The sequence below is a fragment of the Podarcis gaigeae genome (genome assembly GCF_964106915.1).
Source record: "Podarcis gaigeae genome assembly, chromosome: 6".
NCBI lineage: Eukaryota > Metazoa > Chordata > Lepidosauria > Squamata > Lacertidae > Podarcis > Podarcis gaigeae.
In genome coordinates, this window is record NC_139682.1 from 39877086 (window position 1) to 39898501 (window position 21416).

The window sequence follows — 21416 nt, forward strand, 5'->3', positions numbered from 1 at the left end:
CTATCTCCATAGCTTGTTGTGGAACACCTCAGCATGTTTGCTGAGCACTGTTCTAGTGCCAATAGGTCCAAATGTAAACTACTGGGTATCCACTGAAGATTGTGGGGTTGGTTTTCTTTTTCTTTTTTACAGGACTCAAAAGAATAGTGAGGTACAGTTTCTACCCCTCCCATGATTGTGGATTTTGTTCTCTCCCTCAGCAACCCTCCCCAAACGCTTTTACCTGCTTAAACCGAGGTACCACTGTAGTAGCCTTCTTTGTTTACACACTGCAGTACCACCGCATACCACAGGAGGGCATGAAGAACACAAACCAACTCAACTCCTTGCTTCATCAGAGGCTGTTTTATTTTCGATAGCTTCTCTTAACACAATTTTGTATCGCATGAACAGATTTCTTTAGGAGCTTAAAAAAAAAAAAAAGCTGGAAGGAAGGTGACATTTTCAACAAAATGTCATAGGGTTGAAACAGTAGTAAAAATAAATTACCAGCATGGCAAAAATGTTATTTACTTTACCACGTAAGCTTTTCACTAATTCCGTTCTTTACAGACTGTACATGTTTTACAATTGACCCATTTCGAAAGAAAAAAAAGTTACACACGTACAGATGATGCAGGCAACACAGTATACTAACAAAGGCACTGCCAGCAGTAGTCTGCGCTTCTTAAGGTAGGGCCTCCTCTAACTCCTCTCTCTAAGGCGTCTGCTCTGCCACCGCTGAAGTGGTTAAGCTTTCTCTCAAAATCCAAGTTCCCTGGTGGTTTCCCCCCCCTTCTCCTCTTAATGCCCCTTAGCTATATATAATCTTTTAAAGAAACAAAACAAAAATAATGCCTGCCTGTTTTTGCAGGTGGCTTAGTCAGCAGCATTCACATAAATTGCATAAGAAGCCATGCCTTCTATTAAAAATGTTCAAGACATGCTGTTATGGGATGGGGGTGAGGGGAGCAGGGAAAGGGAGAGTGCCATTATTGAAAAGCAGTTCTTAAAAAAATAAAAATAAAACATGACATTATATATATTTATATATACTCAACATTCCTAGGGAGAAGTAGTCAGTGACTTACAAAGACTGTTTCCTGTTCTTGTCTCTTGGTGATGGCGCAGGAGGCTGACATCCTGGGGTCCCTCCTCAGTGTGCCAGGCCAACAGTTTTAACAGCGCTTAGGAAGAGTTTTGAGTGCTCTCTCGCCTGGGTTCAATAGTTGCATGTGCTTATCTGGATCTGTGTCTTGCTTTCCTTGTGCTGTGCTAATACATCTTGTACAGCAGTATTAGAGACTGGGTAACTGTCTATGGGGGAGCTGTGGTGGTGGACTTCCTGAAGATAACTTTGGAGGTACCTGAGAGCTCTGTGCCCTTTCAGCTGCGGTGTAGAACCTCTGCACTCAGCCCTGAAAAACAAACAAATCTTCCTTCCTTTGACTTCCCAAAGACAGCTTTGCTCCGAACAACGTCATAGAGGGTAGCCAGGTTCTGAAAACGTAGATGTGGGCCTTCTGGTGTTATGAAACAGTTTTGCAATGCAAATGACATAGAGAATCAATTCCATTTTTTTAAGTGCTGGGATATGAGCCCCAAATTGGCTCATTAGCAGACCTGCACCCTGGTCCCAGTTCCTACTGGGTAAGAGAAAACTGTATACTGGAAGGAAGGGCTCTAAGTTGAAAATATTAGGCTGGAAGCATAAACAAGAAAACAACCCTGAAGTATTGCCAAAACAAAAATAAAACTGACCTTATTTTCCTGTGTGAAAATATAAACTCTTTTGCTCAAAGGCCAAAGCACTCTAAAGCTCATCAAAACCTGCTCTACTTCTACAGATTTCTTGACATCTCGTTCATTCATTCTCTTCATTCTGTGCAAGTCTGTTTGGCATCCTCTACAGTGTCCACATGTACCAGAGCAATAACCCTCCCATGTGATTAAATTACTACAGAGAACACGTTCAACTCACTTCTGCCACACATACATAAATCCACGTGGAAAGGTACTGGGATGGCAGGAGAAGAAAAGAAGGTAGTACAATTGAAGACAAGGCATCTTCCACTGCTTGTGTGAACTACTAGCTCATCCTTAAGCTAGCCTCAAAGAGGAAAGATTTCAAAACTAGTTTGTAGGGTCAAACTCACACTGAAATACATTGAGAAGGGGAGGGGGTGGTTATACCTTAAGCAACACAATTCCTTGGATATTCAGCATTCACTGCAAAGTTTCCTGCCTATTCTGTTCTGTACAAGCAGGGGAGATGGGAAGAAGCAGTGTTCATTTTTGGTTTCTGGAGGGTCAGTGGATTGGAACATTTAATTTCCTGTTCTATAGTTGCCAGTTCTGAGCACACACCATGGACTACAACCAATTGAAAAAGTGTCCTGAGGAAAAAAAGGTTTTGGTTGGGTGGGGTTTCTTTCCATTTTTTAAATAATATATAATTTTTTTGAAATTTAGTTTATCCCTAGCCACACTTCCAAGTTCAGGTTATCCAGGCTTCCCATTTGCTTCTTTCAAGGCCTCATGCAGTCTTTGTTTAAACCTGTCATACTTTTTCTGCACTTGCTGGATTTTCTCTTTTTCTTCCCTTTCTAGTATCACCAGGAAATTCTGTAGCTCTGGAATAGAGAAGTCATCCCACTGTGGAGAAAAGGCACACACACAAACTTTAGATTGGCAGACAGAAAATGCACATTATTCCAAGTCTGTGGGTAGATGCTAGATGTGACCTGACTAACTGACATGATTTTCTGCAGGAAAAACCCACAAAATAACTCATCCTCCCCAGTCTTTCATTTTACCTCATTTGCTACACTGAAACCTTCAGGCCCAGAAAGTAGAAGCCTCCCACAGGAAAAATTACAGTCCCTATATAATTTTCCCAACTTGGCTTTCCACCACAAAAAAGAGTTCCAATATGCTTAAGGGGTGGCTTTCTAGAATAGAGTTTGCTAGGTTTTATCGATCGCCCTTTAATTCAATAGCTGCAGTTCAAAAAGGTTCAGAGAGTGGCCCAGTTCTTGCAATCAATTCCTCACTTAATAAGCCACACTATGCACTAACTGCTTGTGGGTGCTCAGGACTCTTGCTTCTCCCTTCGTGTAGTTTAATATCCTGGCTTCCTTATAAGACATTAATCATAGCTTCCCCTTACATGTGAGCCCTGAAATGATGGTTAAGAGCTGAATCCTGGCTTGATTTGCTGCTCCCTTGCAGGGAGGATTGATGGGGCTGTGTGGAGGTGAACAGCGCTTGTTCATATCCTGACTTGCTAAGCCAGGTGGTGGTATAAAAAAAAAAAAATCCAGGTGCCCAAACTTCACAATTTTGCACAGTTCAAAGGGTGAATTCTCCAAAGATTTTTTCAAAAAAATAAAACCCAAGTTCAAAGAATGGGTTGGGGAATAATTCTGAAAACACAGCAGTTCAAGGCAAAAATCCCAAGCGATGGTTGTTTCCCTTTCAAAGACACCACCCAACCCACTTTTCAGCTTTGGAGTATTAAAAGTGGTTTGGGGCTTCAGTGACGGCATGTTTTGAACTAGAGACACGGCAAAATAAAGTAAAAAAGAAGCAATGTATATATGCGCCCCTTTAAATCACAGTCACCATCCAGAGATTGAGTGAAATGTGTAAATACCTGAGATTCTTGAGATATTATGACCCTAAGAAAAAACCCATTCTGTGCATGAATTTCATGCATGTTCTGGGTCTACAGAACATGATGCCCGCAGGTAGAAATGGGGAACCTGTGGGCCTTGAGATAAACATTGCCTGATCATTGTCTGGCTGGCTGGGACTGATGGGACTCCCAACAACAGCCACAGCTTCTCCATTCTTGCCAAAAGAGGAAGAATAAAGAGAGAAGGTAACTCTTTAAGGTGTTGAAGACCTGAGGCTTCCAGTCAGATCAGGTTTCTAAGCAAGTGTACTTTACGGGGAATCCTTCCTCCTCTAAGAACTTCCATTTTGCCAGCAAACTGTATTTTGAAAAGCAGCTTATGGCAGAGTTCTGGAAGGCATGCCTATTCTTAATTTTGAAGTTGTTTCTCGTGCTCAACAGAAAAAGGAGATAGTGTAATTCCATACTTTAGCCCAGTCCTCTAGTTTAAAAACACAGTGGAATTATCTGTTTGCTATATTGCTGTCTCTGTGCATCCAGAGGATGTGAGGGTAGGGTGAGAGTGGAGAAAGCATGTATTTAGGTAATCTATGGATGCAAATGACTAATCTGCAATATTGCACCAAGCTTATCTACCTTTTGAAGATTTACCATATGCTCCCTCTTCTTAAACTTTAGAAAACAAGCATTTTAAGGATTATGGCTCAGAACTCTGCAAAGAGGCTGACTTGTTTCAGGTACAGTCAAACTTTAAAGAAAGCCAAGTGTAAACAATAAAGAAAGGGGAATCAAATGTAGCCTTAAAAGACTCCTGGCTCAAGGAGCCTTTTATTTGCCTCTATTCCTTCCATCTTCAAATGCTGGCACCGAATAATCCGTATCGTCAGTAACAAAGAAGGGAACCACAAGAGCAGGAAGTGTGCTTTTTCCACCCACTGCAAATGGCTGCTTGTGCGATGGGACTGCCTGCTTTCTGAGAGCAGAACGTGTTTGTGCAGGTTCGAAAGGCAAGCAGCTTCCAGACTTACCTCAACTTCCCCTGTTTCGTTTTCCTTCAACACAAAACTGAGAATGTCTGTGTCAGGACCTGCTAGTAGCCGGAGGTACAAAGGGTACTCTGTTACCGAGAGCTTCTGGGATAGAACTGCAGAGGGGACAAAAACATGAGAGAATCACCTGAGGCCTTTGAAAAGGAGGGCACATATTTCAACTATTAAAAAAAAGCCCTCCCACACCTCTCCATGTTGTAAAGGCCCACAGAACGTCAAGGAGAGGACAGAAAGAAAGAAAAAAAAGGCTGCAGCATCCAAGTGATGTTTTGCAGTTCTTTCCCTCCCTTTCCCAAAAGAGTGGCTAGCTGTGAACCACTACAGTATTTCATAAACATTTATTTTAAATTCTACAGAACTGAGGGTTAGCGCCAGCCATTTACAGTATATCCCTCAAGGAAATCTGTAACAGGGCAGATCAGTAACACTTCTAGATGACTCAAAGACAAACTACAAGCATCCAGTTGTATCCATTTGAGTCATAATTTCTCCATAGCCTTCTACTACAACTACCTGGGACCATTCTGTAAAAGTGTGGGGGGGGGTACTCTAAGCACAAATGGGGCTTACAGAGCAACCTTCCCCAAACTCTGTCCTCCAAATAATTTAGACTACACAGCTCAATGGTTGGGGTAGTGGACGTTGCAGCCCAGAACACCTGGATCTCACCAGATCAGGGGAGGCAGCTCTGGACTTTACCATTATAAACATAAACAGTTTTGAAACAAAGAGATAGAAACAGGCTAGCATCATCTTCATCATTTTATTTGTATGCCGCCTTCCCACAGTTAAAGTTAAGCTTAAGGCAGCTTACAACATAAAAAGATTTACAGAATTACAAACATAACAAATGTAGCCGCCCAGAGTGGCTGGGGAAGCCCAGCCAGATGGGCGGGGTATAAATAATAAATTATTATAGCTATAAACAAAAAATGAAACACATTAATGAGTGCACAACCAAACTGAACGACTTCCATATAAAGCATATGATCTAAAGATACATTTTTTTTTAGTATCAACTGCAGCAACAAAAAAACTCCTAAACAAACCCAAACTCAAGAAACTGTTCAGCAGCCTCAGCTTTTGTTGCTGGAGTGAGTCAGGGCCCTGCGCTCCCAGGCCAGGTGGGAGAAGGTGGAGAGCAGGACTCAGCCAAGAAGCAAGCAGCTCTTCTTTGAAGCCTGATCACTTTATTCTTATTACTGTCTCAAAAGGGAACACTATCTCACCTTGACCATCTTTCTGCATCTGCTTGAAAAGTGCAAATTTCTGTGGGTTGTCCACCACCATAAATTTCTTCAGAAGTCCTTGGATCACCTCACTCACGGTGGTGCTGCTGCTGATGTGCAACTGTTTGATGGCATCCAGTGGCAGGTAGAAGGATGTTCTCTTCTCTGTCATGTTGGCCATGTTGACCTCCTTGAGGGCATCGTAGATGGACTGCGGCCTGATCCCTGCTGGCACCGTCACAGGCCGGCGAAGTTTCAGGTGAACTTTGATGAAGCCTGTGTAAGTGCCGTCATCATTCTGATGAAATTAAAATGAAGGTTGAAAAGATGTTAAAAAGCAGGGTTGGTGGCATTTATTTTGTTTGCTGAATTTTTTGAAATATGGGACACAGGAATTATTTCCATAAAAGCTAACAGAAAGCTTTCAGAGCCATTCACTGACTATTGACAGAAACAACTGAATGGGAAACCTTCAGTACTGATGGGCCGAGCTAGTGCAGTCGCTTTGAAGGCTCACTTCCCTCAGGAAAAGCACACATAGGCTGCCTGCACAACTGGGAAGAGGAGTTTGTCAGAGATGAGTTTTATCTTAAAGGATGTTGGCTTAGTGTTACATGTGAAACAGAACCTGGTTTAAAACAAAATGGTAGTTTAATAAGCTCTTAGCTTTTTGATGCTATGATGCTATGTGCAAATGAAGACAGACTCTCTAGATCGAGGAGAAGGGTATATGTAGGGTCTAGAGACCAGAGGAGCATGAAAGAACTGAGACAAATGGAGTGAACCAAGGAATACAGCAGGGTTGGAGAGCCTATGGACTTTCAGGTGCTCCTGAACTACAATTCCCATCATCCCGGGGGAGCCACAGTTTCTCCCCAACCCTGGAATATCGGGTTATTAAGTCTTCTGACTTTATTCTTTTAAATTCTGCCACTTATGGCTTCTATTATTCCTGCAGTCTTGTGACCTGACAAATATTATGGAGCAACAAGGGCCAGGACACAGGATGGTAAGAGACAAGAGTGAGCATCACTTACTGACTTGCACTAGCAATGACTCCTAGTCATTCTCTGGGGGCATTCTAAACCACAAGCAAGGCTTAGCAAGGCACAGTCATTGTTGAAAGACTCACAGGCCAACATGAGTTGGGTGAAAAAGCCATCCCCTTTCCTTTGTCTGAATTCTGAACGGGCCTTCTCTTTGTGTATCTGCAGAGTTTAGGCTGTTGTTTCTCCAAATGAGAACATAACCAAGAATGCCAACTGAAAGCAAATTATCAAAGGTCTTGGTACCTTGGATGGTAAATTTCCTGTGATGGAAAAAAATGAACACTTCTGCTTCCATATGGGTATGAGATCTGGGGCAGCTGCTGAACCACAGTGGGAGGTGGCTGGGCTGTGTTAATCTTGACTCATCTGGGCTAGAACAATAGAGCTATTTGTGGAAAATCATTTGCTGTAGTGGCTACAGAATGCTTCAGTTGAAGATTCAAAATTAGCTACAGAACAGTTTTGCCCAGCTGCTATATGGCTCACACCAATTACACTGCAGGTTCACAAAATAAGCTCTGAAGGAGTTCTGCTGATGGGGAGATCTATCCAAATCCTGAATTCAAAGAGTGTCTGTCCTTTGGACTTGCTGCTTAAAAGAGGCACGTCCCAAGTTATTTTCCTTACCATAAGACCTGTGCACAATTACTAGAGCCAATGGTGAAATCCCATGCTGCCCATCTATTAGTGAAAGAGACTTCCCTTTGTCTCTCCTGCCCCCACTGCAGACTCCACCCATGAGGCAAGGTGGGGCAACCACATCAGGTGGCAAGATCCACTGGGGCAGCAGATCCAGCCTCCAAGGAATGCATTGCCCGCTGCTGCCACTGTAATGGCACCAACAACTGTGGCATGCTCCTTGGAGACCAGATCTGCCATCTCCTCAGCAGCCTACCCCCCATGCTGCATCTACAGTGGCCTCTTGCTGATTTAGAGGCACTGCTGGCCTCCCACCCTTGTTCCCAATATAGATGTTTATTCCTCCCCTGTTCCTTCCCTGGCCCAGGGGGTCACTTACTTCTCCTTCCCTGGCCCAGGGGGTGGGGATGATGACACCATTTTGAGGTTCAGCTCAGGGGCCAAAATGCCTTGGGCTGGCCCCAACTCCTATGCACCCTCAAAAATCTGCTCCAGAAGTTGTTTTGATATGAAAGATGGTCAACCAAAAGACTGAACAGATTGATGGCAGCAGCTGTACTGCTCAGGATGTTATATATCCGTTTGGCTGGGATGTTATGTCAGCTTTGCTATATTGATCAGTTCCGGTAAGCACAGCAGCATCCATGAAGTAATGTACAATCTAAACGCAATCATGCACATCGACCAACACGGTGTGAAAGGAATTGATACAGACTGGAGCTCAAGTACTCTACCTCTGAAAAGCAGAGTTGTGATAAGTGTGAACGTTGCTTCTTTTTTCCATTTACTCCTTGTGAAGCCCTGGTCCATTCTTAATGAACTTATTGATTATGAATCATTGAGCTATGCTGTACTCTCATAATAAGACTACCCAAAAGATAGGGTCGGATAGAGGTAAAAATCAATACTTTTTATATTTTGTCTTGGTGGTCAGCTCTATAAAGCATCAGCTGTGGATGAGTTCCTCCCCACACATCGCCACAGGAGTTAGGTGGCCACCCCAGTTGGGGAAACGGCAACTCTCAGAAGTCAGAGTTTCATTTGTTGTATGTGTTATTGGTGGACAAAAAAAGTGTACATTTCCCCAATGAGTACAAGGGGCATGAGGTAGAGATTGGTTCACCTTTGAACTTGGGAATACCTCCACTACAATGGCCACAGGGGGCAAAAGAAGACCAGCTTCAATATACTGTTTTGTAGCTTGCATGACAAGAGCCTACACTACTGTCCTAAAAGTAATAAGTAATACAGAAAATGCAGTACATACCAGCTTCATCAGCAAGCAGTTGTTGACTTTTGAGTTGTAAATGTCAATCTTCTCCTTCAACTCTTGGACAGTAGGAGCTTTAGGTTTTTCTTCTTTTTCTTCCACTGGTTTTGTTACATTCTAGAACACCAACAAAACAGAACACTTCAGTTGGCTCATGCAGCTTTTGACATGATCCTACTACATCCCGCTTCATTTTGTATGTTTTATTCTTATTTATTGCTTTTTAAAATTAAATTTATATCCTGCCCACCCTCCCAAAGGAACCTAGGATGGCAAGCAATAAAGCAATATTACACCTTAAACAAAACCCCAATATAGATGCAGATTGTTCTTACATGCCTACACATTATTTATCACCATCATGCTGCTGTAGTAGCAGCAGCTTTTCTAGTAGCAACATTAACCATTTCTAAAATGCCTAAGCTTTGTTAAGTTCAACAAACAGGTTAAAAGTAAGATATGTACATGAATGGGAACTCCTTCCCCAGGTGATAACCAAAAAGAAGATCATGAGGGGAGAGAATGACCTTGGCTGTTAGGGGTGGGTGTGTTCACTGTATGAAATCCCTTCCAATTTCTCCACCAACGGAATAAACACAATTCAGTACTTAAATCATGTTAAGTTACTTTTGCAAAGCTGTTAAAAAAAATTTTTTGCATGTCACTCAAACTTGAGTGTTTAACTTGTTGGCTGATGGGTGGTGGTTGTTTTTTGCAGAATTTTGAAAGGAGGGGCAAAGGACGTTGCCATACAAGCTCTTAAACGAACACAAACACATCTATATGTAGTTACCCAATAACATATTGACCTCCCCCCCCCCCATCAGAACTTTCTATGACATATAATGCATTGCAATTTTTGTTAGAAAAGTGGTCCAGAGTACAGAAATGCCTTCTGAGCTTCCACCTCTATTGGGGCACCTGCAGAGGACATCAGAGCATGTGATATATTCCCAAAGTGGTTGGAGAAGAAGCACACCATTCCCTCAGCATAGTGTTCAGCATCTTTCATGGAGGACATGCCAATCAATGTCAATTAGTCATTATAGCTAAGCGGAGCCTCCACATCCTGACTCTATGTATCACTGAATACCAGATGCTGAGAAACAACAGTGGGACAAGGCTCCCCAAAGGCATCTTCTGAGGAACACTCAGTTATTCTGGTGGGACTCTTCTGAACAGTTAAACAGAATGGTTCTTAGTGTGACATTCTGGTTTCATCTAGCCTGTAAGAACCATTATCCCACTGAGCCATTTACTGTGACAATATAAGTCTTATACGATACATGAGAGGTTGCTTTTTGAGCAGTCGATGATAACAACAGAATCGTTGTTGCAGATCTGATAAGTGGACATTTCAGTGATGCATTGATTCAACCTGCTCTGGGATCTTGCCTATTCCCCAAATGGGAAAAGCAGAAAACCAACATAGATGTTGCTCATAGCCTTTTTCAGAGGCCCCAAGGTGGTTACTGCCCAGCACACTTTTCCTGTACATTTTACACTGTTAAATGTATATCTGTGGCACAGGAGGACTTAGCAGACCTGCTTAGCAGCACAAATTCAATCCAGAGGGCTTGTAGGACTTGTTCCATGTGTATAATACTCAACAGAAGTGCCCCTCCCCCCCCAAGTGGGTGGGAGATGCTGATTGCAAGTGGAAGGGAACTGGCACTGTTCAAGGCAGAAAGGGTATCAGACTGTTTTAACTGGAAAAGACCAAAATAAGAACCAGTGAAATGAGTTAGAGTAGCCAAGTATGCTAATTTACAGAGCAGAGTCTTCAGTTTGCTGAGTTTGGCTTAATGATAAAGAAGACAAGAAAGGAGAGCAGGTGCTCCGAAGGTCCCCTTCACTAGTTAACACCTAGACAGCAGGTGAAGGATGATGCAGGTCACCTACACTTCACACTATGGTGAGCTGCATTTTATTTCTATTTAAGTTACAATGATACCATCTAAATTTGCTTGCATATATACAAATCTGCACGCTATACAAGTCAGTGTCCTCTTTTTTTGGTGAGATCATTCCTATGGGGTGATGCCTAAGTTGCCACCTGAGCTTGCATAGGGGAAATATATTCCCCAGAGGTGAGTAAAGCACATAGTAAGTTTTTTTTAAAGGAGATACTTCACTGCATTTGATGTAAAGGCAGCATTGCTAAGACTTCTCAAGCAACGCCATATAGAACGCAGCCTTTCACACACTAAATGAGAGTCCCCACTGTCAATGATGGAAGCCACAGAAGTATTCTTTACAGAATGTGGATAGTGTTGGGCAGAGCAAGCTCAATAAACTTTGCTGCCTGTGCCAAAAGACATGTCCACACCAATTCTGTGTGGCGCTGAAGGGATGGAACATGGACAGCAGGCAAGTTTAGGGGTGGAAGACAGGCCATTGGGCACACACAGCTCTGTCTTCCAAAGAGAGGAATGACCAAGGGACTGCCAAATTGCCATGCAGCATCTATCACCTGAGGAGGGTGCCTCATTCTGCCTAAGGATAGGGCTGGCCCTGCAGTTGGTTAGAGAACCCACTCTATTTGGATTTCAGCACCGATTCTTAGAACCGTGAGCCAAACTACTACAGTAAAGACAAGTCTGATGAGCTTTCACTACAGAAAACCCCTCTTAAGGGCCATGGGCATCTCCAGACTCTGGATGAGGTAGAAATTTTGTGCTTTGTTTCATTTGGTTTGAAGGACTCACTGCAGAAATCAAGAGCCTTCATTTCACAGAAGGATTGATAATTTTTATCACTATGCAATTTATCAGAGAAATTGCGGATAGTCATTTCTCCCGGCAGTGATAGTGCTTTTGCATGGGAGGCAAAACAAACCTGATAACCTCAGTCCACACAGGAAGTATGCTCATCGTAGCTGCTGCAAACAGTCTAGCACAAGAGTAGTTGATGTGGTGCCCTCTAAATGCTGCTCAACTACAATCCCCACACTCCCTGAGTGCTGTTGCTCCCTGAGTCCCATGCTGTTGGGACTGGTGGGCGCTGGAGTCCAACAACATCTAGAGGGCAAGACATTGGCCACCACTCATCTAAGCATAATCACTGTAGATAGCAGAGCAACTGTGGTACAAAGCAATAATATTATTGATACCTAGTTGATTCCTCTGCATAAAACGTACAATACCATTTTATAGTTTAATTGTTGTTAGCTGCCCTGCTGGGCACTAGAAGAGCAGGTTATAAATTTTAGCTTATTTTATCTTGTTTATTAAACAAACACATAAATGTTTTGTAAGATAATCACTGAGGAAAGCATAATTTGAAAGCACCCAAATATATCGTTCTGCTCCCAGTCAAGCCTAGGCTACAGGAAGCTAGAGATAATAACCACTGTGTTATAGTTTGGAAGAAATCGATGTACAGAGAAGTTCTAGGGTCGTAAGTCAGTCAGTGGAAGACTAGGAAAAGAAGTAATGATTCATGACTTTGCTCAAATTAGTGCAGCAATTTAAAAACCCTGTCCTACCTGCAAGTTCATTTTTGCAACACAGAATGCAACTTAAAGCCACAAGTAACTTTAAACTCCACAGCAGTATTTAATATACGAATGTGCATTCTCCATGCAAATAATACATGTACAAATCTCCCTGCCAACTGCAAAAATTGCAGGAAGTATTAACAACCTGGATGCTTCCTAACCAATCACTTTTCTCACAGTCACAAAAGGAATTAGATCAATGAATGTACAGCCTGAATGAGCAATTACTGCATGCAGGAAACACACAGAGAGGCAAAGGCTCTTCTCTCTCATTTCAATGTATTTTTCAAGGAAGCCAAATCAGAAAATAGAGGAGGATTCCCAAGTGGGGCCTTATGCAAATCCACCCATTAATCTTTCCATGCAATCAAACACACCAGTAATCAAGACCTGTCACAGACAGGGACACCAAAGAGAAATGCAATTAGGAGCTTTGGAGAATTTAGAAGGGAAATAAACAACTTTAGATACACAGTAGAGATATGGAGGCAAGTCATTAAATGAACAATGTGCAGTGTGTCACCAGAGTGATGGAACTGCAGGTGCTAAATAATCAAACTATTAATGCATTTGATTTTTCCATCAATACTGGGGACAATGCCACTCCATGAGGGTAAGTGGCCCAGCCTTACCTCCTCCAATGAAATCAATAAACTCACAATGACTTACATGAGCTGGAGTGTAACCAATATAACCTGTTGAAAAACTGAGGCAAAGAAGGGGAGAATGGTTATCAAATCCTCTTAATGTCAGAGGCCTCAGCATGTGAAGCGACCCTGCCACGGGAGCCACCAACCGTAAGGACAGTTCCTAACAACCCTTCCCTGTGGGGATGCTGAGTTGGGCAGGGCATAGACTACCAACCCATGCTCAGCCAATGAAAACACTCCCAGCAGCAGTGTGAGTGCCCAACCATCGTGTCATGGATTCCATTCTGGGGCTTGGAAAGAAAAACACAGCTTGCCAGAGGAGGAGCACATAGCCGTGGGAGAAGGTAAGCAGATGGGTTTTATCTTTAATAGATTACAGAATGGTTTACTTTGACCTTTCTGGACTAGAGCTCCCATATTTCCTGATCATTAGTATGCTGGGTGGGGCTGCGTTTGAGTCCAGCACCACTGGAAGGGTCACAGGTTAGCATCCCTGCTCTACAGTTACAGGACTGCTTTACAGTGACTGGGATCGATTCACCAGGGTTTCACTCTGGTGTCTTTTCCAGACTCACCTGGATATGTGGCAGATTTAAACTGGGACTTTCTGCAGAGAAAGTAGGTCCAAAAACCAAAAAAGCATCAAAGAAACCAAAGCAATAACTTGTCTATGCCACTGTCAAATAAAAGCAACTTGATTTTTGTGGATAATTGTCTTGATAACTCTCTGACTTCTCTCTGCCAACACAGTTGCTAGGCTATCACCTGGGTTACTTAAAGGTATTTATAAGTCTATCATTCCCAGATTGGGTTTAGAACTAATTACCAGTAATTCATAATCTCACAACTGAGTTTGGAAGAAACCACCAAATGCATAGGTTTCTTTATAAAAAACAGCTTTGAGTTTAAAACAACAACAACACACTTCAGTTCTTTATACTAGTCTAGTGGGCAGCCATATGGACTTGGTGTTCTTCCCTGTTGCATGTCCTTAATAGTAAATTCAGCTTCTTACTCTTGCAACCATGCTGGAGACTCAATATTTGCTTCTACTCCTGGAGAGGTAGCTGTGCTGTCCAGAGCAGGAGAAACAACAAAGAGGCCTGTGGTATCTTAAAGACTCAACAGGTTTATTATGGAATAAATTTCCTGGACTAAAATCCACTCTAGTCCATGAAAGCTTATGCCATAATGAAGCTATTAACTTTTATGTTGCCACAAGCATCTTAACTGGCTCTTGGTTTGTTTGTTTTTAAATAGACTATACAAAACTGATGTTCACACACCATTGCTTCAGGAACAGCAATGGGAAACTTGTCCTCTGTTGCTGGACTGCAACTTCCATTGTTCTTAATGGCTGTCCATGCTGGCTGAAGTTGGAGTCCAACAACATGTGGAGGGTCACAGGTTCCCTATTCCTATGTTTCCCAAATTTGGGTCTCCAGCAATTTTTGGACCATCCTTGACCACTGGTCCTGCTAGCTAGGTGGGAGTTGTAGTCCAAAAACAGATGGAGACCCAAATTTGGGAAATCTAGACAGCAGGACAAATCCAAGAAAGATTGCTGCAAAAAAGGTGCACATTTTAAGCTCCTAACCCTCCTCTCAGTAATAAAATATTATTTTGCAGACGGAAATCTGGGACAGAAGAAAAAGCAAACTGCCCAAGTGCCCAAAGAACTGGAAGATGAACAGGAAGGCTGCAAGCCCACTAGGAAGGTCTCACAATCTCCTGGGTCCCAATACAGTGCCTTATCAAGTACTCCATCATTCTTATGAGCAAAAACTAAGAGAGAGGGAACACTGCATCCTACTATGAGGTGAGATTTACAGAAGCACCTTAAACTATGACCCCTTTGCATGTGTCTGCTCAAAGCAAACAGAAACATACCAACAGGGACATGATGATAAGGAGACAGGCATAAAATTATATCAAGGTGTGTGCATCTGAATGTAATTGTGTTCAAAGCAAAGTCTACTTCCTCTTCACCTTCACTAAAATGTCAGCCATGCTGTAGGAGTATAAGATTGTGTTATGCCCCACACTGTTGATGGATTCTTCTAGTGAAATAAATTTCTTGAGAGACCAAGCTCCTAAAATTACAAACAGATGAATGTTTGAAGTTGTCTGTAATCTGATTGCCCCTTTTGCCATAGGTAGAAGATGCAAACCTCAATGCTACAGATGTCACCTCAAAAGAAACCCTGCTCATAAAAAGCAACAAAGACAAGGAACTGCAGGATGAATGCTTTATTCTTAGAAAGGGCAATGACCTATTATTAAAAGACCATCCCAGTCCCGGAGCTCATAAGACTAAGAGTCGGCAAGCTGTAGATAATACAGGAATGCCTCAAGATAAAGATGATATTTCTTTCAAATTGGAGTCATGGAAAGGACCAGTTTTACAGCAGTGATTGGCATACTGCAGCTCACTTTTCATGGGTGAAAGAATAGAAAAGCTTCATCTCTAGTACAGATCTTAATGGTTCAAATACATTAGCAATCGTAGCAGTCCTCGTACAGTTAGTTTTTACAGTACTGATTCCAGAGAAAAAGGAAACCAAAATGAGCAGTTCCGTTGAACTGAATTCTGCTGGTGTGTTTAAGTCTTTTAGTTACCCAGAATCCTCCATGAGGCATGATGCTAGACATGTTATTACCAGAACCGTTTACAGGGTGCATTAAATATATCTCAAAAAAATTCTGCATCACAAAAGCTCAATTCTGTAGCATGTGCAAATATCTATTTGTTTACTTTGAATAGTTTGTTATGTTTCTGCTATTTACAGAAAAAGGGAAAGTCAAATTGGACGGCTTTAAAAGAGGAGTGGATAATTCATGGAGGATAAGACTGTCAACGGATAGCCTTGGAGGCAGTGTGCTTCTGAATACCAGTTGCTGGAAATCGTGGGACAGGAGAGTGCTCTTGCGCTTGGGTCTTGTTGCAGGTTTCCCACTAAGAGGCCACTGTGAGAACAGGATGCTGGACTAAGATGCGCCATTGGCCTCATGCAGCAGCTTCTCCTTATGTTATTATGCAACAGCTCTGATGCCATGCTCCATATGCACTGGAAAGTCGGTCAAGCTTCTTGAAATTTCACAGGTTTCTTAGGATTGGAAAATTGATTTTTGGGGGTGAATTCTGAAATTCTTCAGAATATGAAATTGTGCTCCTAGTACCAAATGTCACCCTTGCACAGTGCAGTCACAGAACATACAAAACCCTGAACGTTTTTGTATTTCTCATTTTCTAGCATCAGTATGCTAGTAGGTTGTTATACTGGTGAGCACATTAATCTTCAAAAGGGCAGCGTGTTCTATAAATAACAGTATCACTTTGTTTCCAGTGACTGGACCTAGAGCTTCTAATATGTTCTATGCAGTCTGTAGTGTTAATGAGGAGGCACAAGACGGGTGCTGATGACTGACCTGTTCTTTAGGCACAAAGGTCCACAGCACCCCTCCCTCAGCCAAACTGGACCCCCTGGACTGGTCCATGGGCCAGAGGTTTCCCACTACTCTGTTAAGAGTTTTGGTCTCATCTACTTCTTGTACACTTGGCGCGTCACAGAAGTCCACAAAAACAGTCATCTGGCTTTTTAGCCAGGCTCCATTTATTCATTTTTTCCATCAACTCCCTCCCCATAAGATCCATTTCATACTTTCTCCATAGCACAGCACAAAGGACAGAAATCGCTGCCTCTCCCTCAATCCCTCTGTGACTGCCAGAAGGTTTGAGGGAGAGGTGGAGTCTTATCTCATTTGTACTGTTTGGAGAAGATAACTGCTGTTACTTAGCTTCTCCAAGTCACAGTGCAAATTTCCCTTTTGTCCCAATTTTGCTACTGGTAGAACAGGTTATGCGGGGGTTTTACGTGAGAAGTAACTAGGTCTCTGGGCACATGCAAAGGTGGCTCTATCATACCCTCTTCAGCTTTCAGGTGGTTGGTAGTATTTGTCTTCAGGCGGGTCCACTTTGTGCATAGGGACTGTAGGGAAATGAGGACAAAGTACATGTGTAACTTACAAAGTATATTCATAGGACAGAAGGAAAACAAATCTAACTGCTTAGTCAAACGTGATGCTGGAAAACTAAGAGCTGATACGGCACGCATCTTTCTGCTGTGATTCAATGTGGCTTGTTATTTCGTCTTTATATTAACATTTTAATTATCTTTACACAACATTGACAAATAAGACAGAAAGAAAATCTGCAGAGATTGTATATGCTTCCTTAGTAGTACGTTTTAAACTTACAGTTCAGAACCTACATCAACAAACAGAAAAGGGCTAGTGGCAAGATTTACTCCTCCAGCAATGGATCTACAGTTTAGACCCAGTTCTTGAAGGGAACAGGGGCACTACTGCTTCATTTAATAAGGCACTATTTCATGACAGGAGCTCACACCATCAGGCCATCAAATAATAATTGATTCCAACAGGACTTGATAAATCAGTGCCCCCCAGTCTTTAATTTCTGTCTCCCAAACATTATTCAGCAGTGAGGTGACTAAGCACAATTCCATTCATACTCTCTTTTCTATTGGACAGCAAAGTTACGCTCACCTCTTGCTTATTCCATTTACCATTTTCTTTGTAATGTGTGTCTACATCCTGTCTGAGGCTACCACCCCCTCATTTTAAGTACTGAAAAACACCACAGCTGTGACTATGAAGAATAACAGAATGAGACGCTAGAAATGCATTTGCTTGCCAGGATTCATGGCTCTAGGCATTACTTGGTGGAAATGACACAGGTTGCTTCCAGTGATGCTGCAAAGGGATGATTTAGATCCATTTTTTCTGTATGTGCAGATCACATAAGAACAGCCTATTGGATTAGGCCAGTAATCTAGTCCAGCATCCTGTTGTCACAGTGGCCAGCAGATACTCAAAGGAAGCCTGCAAACGGGACCTATGGTCAACAGCACTCTTTTCGCTTGTGGTTCCCAGAAACTGGTATGCCGAGGCACATTGCCTCAAACAGTGGAGGCACTTTAGCCTCCAAAATTTGTCTAATCAATGCCAGTGGGTGGTTCTTAAGAAATTATTTCCTTGTTGTGTGTTCCCTTTCATTCCATCACTGCCTTATCCATTCCTGGCATGCATGCATGCATGCATTTTTCTACCTCTATGTGCACACCTTTCAAAAAATTAACTGAAAGTGTGTAAGAGAAAACATTAGCTGCCTGTAGATCACGTTTTACTATGGGCAAAATGGATGTCTTTTGGGGACAACATCTATTTCCACTTGTTGGTTTTAAAAATAATAACACCAAAGTCTTGTGCAAGGCCACAAGCTTTTGCTAAAAAGTATTGTGCAAGACCTCTGTATTATTATTTTTAATGTAATGGTGCTTGGACTAAGATGACCATCTTGAAGGTAATCCCCCACAGGTGTTGAGATTTTGAGAGGCTAGCTCCTCCAAACTGGATTGTTATTCTGACATGCCTTCAGCATGGGACAACTGATGAAACTATGCATCCTTGTATAGACTGGGCCACCAGAAATAACTCTTGTCACTGCTACTGTACATGCTCCTTAGCATTTCTTCTTTTGGGGTGGGTGTCAGATGTGTGTTATCATTTTGGTGAGTGGTCTCTAATGCACTGGTGGAGGAAGAGGTGTGGGGGGGGGAGCGTCCCGCCCCTGGCAGCATGATCCTGGTGGGGTGCCATCGCAGCTGCCTCCTGGGCAGCGTGTCCCACCCCCGCCTGCTCTCCGTCCCCCCCCCAGTGCCGGAGCATGAAGCTCCACCCCTGCTCTAATGCCACACCCCTACTCCTGCTTCCTCCTCACCTGAGCACAACTACGCCATTTTGTTTTTACTTAAGAGATCTTATTCAGTAAGAAGAGACCCATATTTTTAAAAAATTAAATTATGTGCTGGAACTTCTATGATAACAGTATCAGGAGCAGTGCTTTTTTAAAAAAAGAAAAGAAAAAAGGTGCTAGTACTCGCCATGAAGTTGTTACAGAATTTGCCACATATTATCATTAGAAAAAAGGTGCCGGTAATGAGTAGCACTGAGTACCCCCAGAAAAAAGCATTGATCATGCTTTTTTCAAACAGTGATGGAGCTTCAGGTGGAGAGCAGGTAGGGGCGGGGCTGGTGGGCATCCCAGGGGTGTGGCACACCGCCTGTGGGGGCGTAGCGCCCAGCGCAGGTGGGGGTCAACCGCGATGGCACCCCACCAGGATTGTGCTGCCGGGGGCGGTGCGTTCCCCCCCCCGCACTCCTCTTCCTCTGCCAGTGGGTACAAAAACATGCATACACAAGCAGCACTGATGCCACAACAACCATCCATCTGGAAGCAGCCTTTACCTGTTCTCTTCAGGCCATGTCTGAAAATTATTATCACCTGTAGATCTCAGGGCAGTTCACGACATAAAATTACAATATAAAAACACTATATATGTCATTTCCTGGACCACAGATTACCATCTATGACTTGCTCATTTAAGTGGAAGTGCTACAACAGAACCACATTACAGAACATCCCACAAAACATGGTCTGCAATGACTTTTAAAACGGTTTCAATGCTGGTATATGACAGAAAAAACAAATGACATGGTCTGTCCTGCTAATCTCCATCTTCCTAGTATTTCCTGCATTTTGTGGCAGATTTCTGTACAGAAGGCCACATGATTTAGTGGCTAGGGTATCTGAATGCGGAGAGCCCAAGTTCAAATCTCTATGTTGTCATGAAATTCATTGGACAGCCCTGGGACAGTCACTATCTTAGCCTGCAAGGACACATTTTCTAGCAGGAAACGACGTGTATGAAGTGCTCCAAAGCAGTTATTTTCCTTCATTTACTCTCCTTAGGAGAATTCAGTTACAATTCCCTCATTAATTCCCTTGCCTTCCAATTCATATACTTTAGTGACAGTCCCATAAGACTCCCTATTATAAAATTATTTCCATTATATTTATCACAGCAGTATTGAATTAGCTTATAAATATAACCCTCACAACTCCTGTTCAAGTAGGTAAGTCCCCATTTTAAAGAGGAAAAATAATCCCCACAATTAGTGCAATATTTGCTGCTGAAAGCTTTATAAACACTGCAGGCAGCGGACTGGATCATGCAAAGAAGGGACTTTTAACACAATGCAACTCATGCAGCTCTGCTATAAAATGGACGTTCTAGATTTCCTCATCTTGACTGTGTTCTCTAGAACTGCTTCTTTCCACACTGTCACTCATGGCACACTTGGGTTCCTAACCTTAGTTTCTACCAGTAACAAGCAGAATCTGCTGTAAACTCATGGTCTGATTTCGCATTATGTAGGCACCAAGTCACACAGTGCCTATTCTATCCAGAAAATAAGCCTCTTCCAGACATTTAAAAAGGCTGAAGTGAACATGTGGAGAGGGAAACAGCAGCACAATAGCAGGTTCCTCCTCACATTCATAGATATATGTGTGGACAGTCATGATACATAGCAGAGGTGCCACCTCCCTGGGGCCCTGGGTGCCCGAGCAGCCACAAAATTCCCCATGAAGGGGCAGGGCACCCGAAAATTTTGGTGCCAGGGCCATGGCCCCGGGCACCCATGGTCACAGGGCCAAGCTGGCACTCCTAGTATGTACAATGTATCAAAACACATTCTAATAAATAAACATATTCCCCTCACTCCGCTGCACACATTAATTTTAGCCCTTCTAATCATTAGAAGCTTTTGCACATCCTTAATAAATTGTAAACCCAACCTAAAACAGCAAGAATTCATTTTGATTCTAGACAACACTACAGCAGATTACATACAGAAAACAAGAGGCATAGGGATGTCAAGAAGATGTCACCTTGTTATTAAAGGGGGGGGTTCATGCAGGTTTTAACCAATACATGCCCAAGATCAATTTAAAAATGCTTGCAAGATTGCTTTGCCTCAGAATACAAGGCAGTAACTGACCAGTTAACAGACAAATCCATTTCCTTTCTCAGACATTTTAAATTTAGCACTACATTTTGCCACTGAACAAATATGAGTTTTAGCAGTCCTAGCACTTCCCAGAGGGTCATTCAGCAAGTCACCTTGCATGTGGTGTGGAATTAATTTGTTCTTATTGCACCTCCGTGCTTAGTGACAGATGGTTCAACTGTTCCATTGCCAGCAAACAATGTAAATATACACAGAAAAGAATTGACCTGTGTTGGAAACTGATCTGTCACCCAGCAAGGATGTCACCATAATTCTGAGTTGGAGCATCAGGGAGCTGCCAACCAAGCATCATCCTGCAAATAGCCCATGGTAAGAAATAAAAGAAAATAACAGGTATACATGAGGGGGGGGGGGATCTGTTTGTTCACAGCAATTCAGGCTCTAAGGTGCATTAGAAAATAATCTCCCTTGGTTTGCAATCAGAGACAGAATTTAAGTTGCCATTTCCATTAAGCATTTAAG

General features: G+C 42.6%; 1 protein-coding gene across 3 annotated transcripts in view; it reads right to left on the bottom strand.

The window, feature by feature from the left end:
* Nucleotides 1–330: 330 nt before the first annotated feature.
* The window catches only part of RASSF5 (Ras association domain family member 5), a 101056-nt gene continuing 79970 nt past the window's right edge, over nucleotides 331–21416 (bottom strand). For all 3 annotated transcript variants that reach the window (XM_083745576.1, XM_083745577.1, XM_083745578.1), the window contains 4 exons: nucleotides 8850–8969; nucleotides 5895–6192; nucleotides 4645–4760; nucleotides 331–2634 (listed from right to left, as the gene is read on the bottom strand). In XM_083745576.1, the coding sequence (XP_083601702.1) occupies nucleotides 2482–2634; nucleotides 4645–4760; nucleotides 5895–6192; nucleotides 8850–8969 (687 nt within the window). In that variant the 3' untranslated portion in view covers nucleotides 331–2481. The remainder of the gene's footprint in view (nucleotides 2635–4644; nucleotides 4761–5894; nucleotides 6193–8849; nucleotides 8970–21416) is intronic.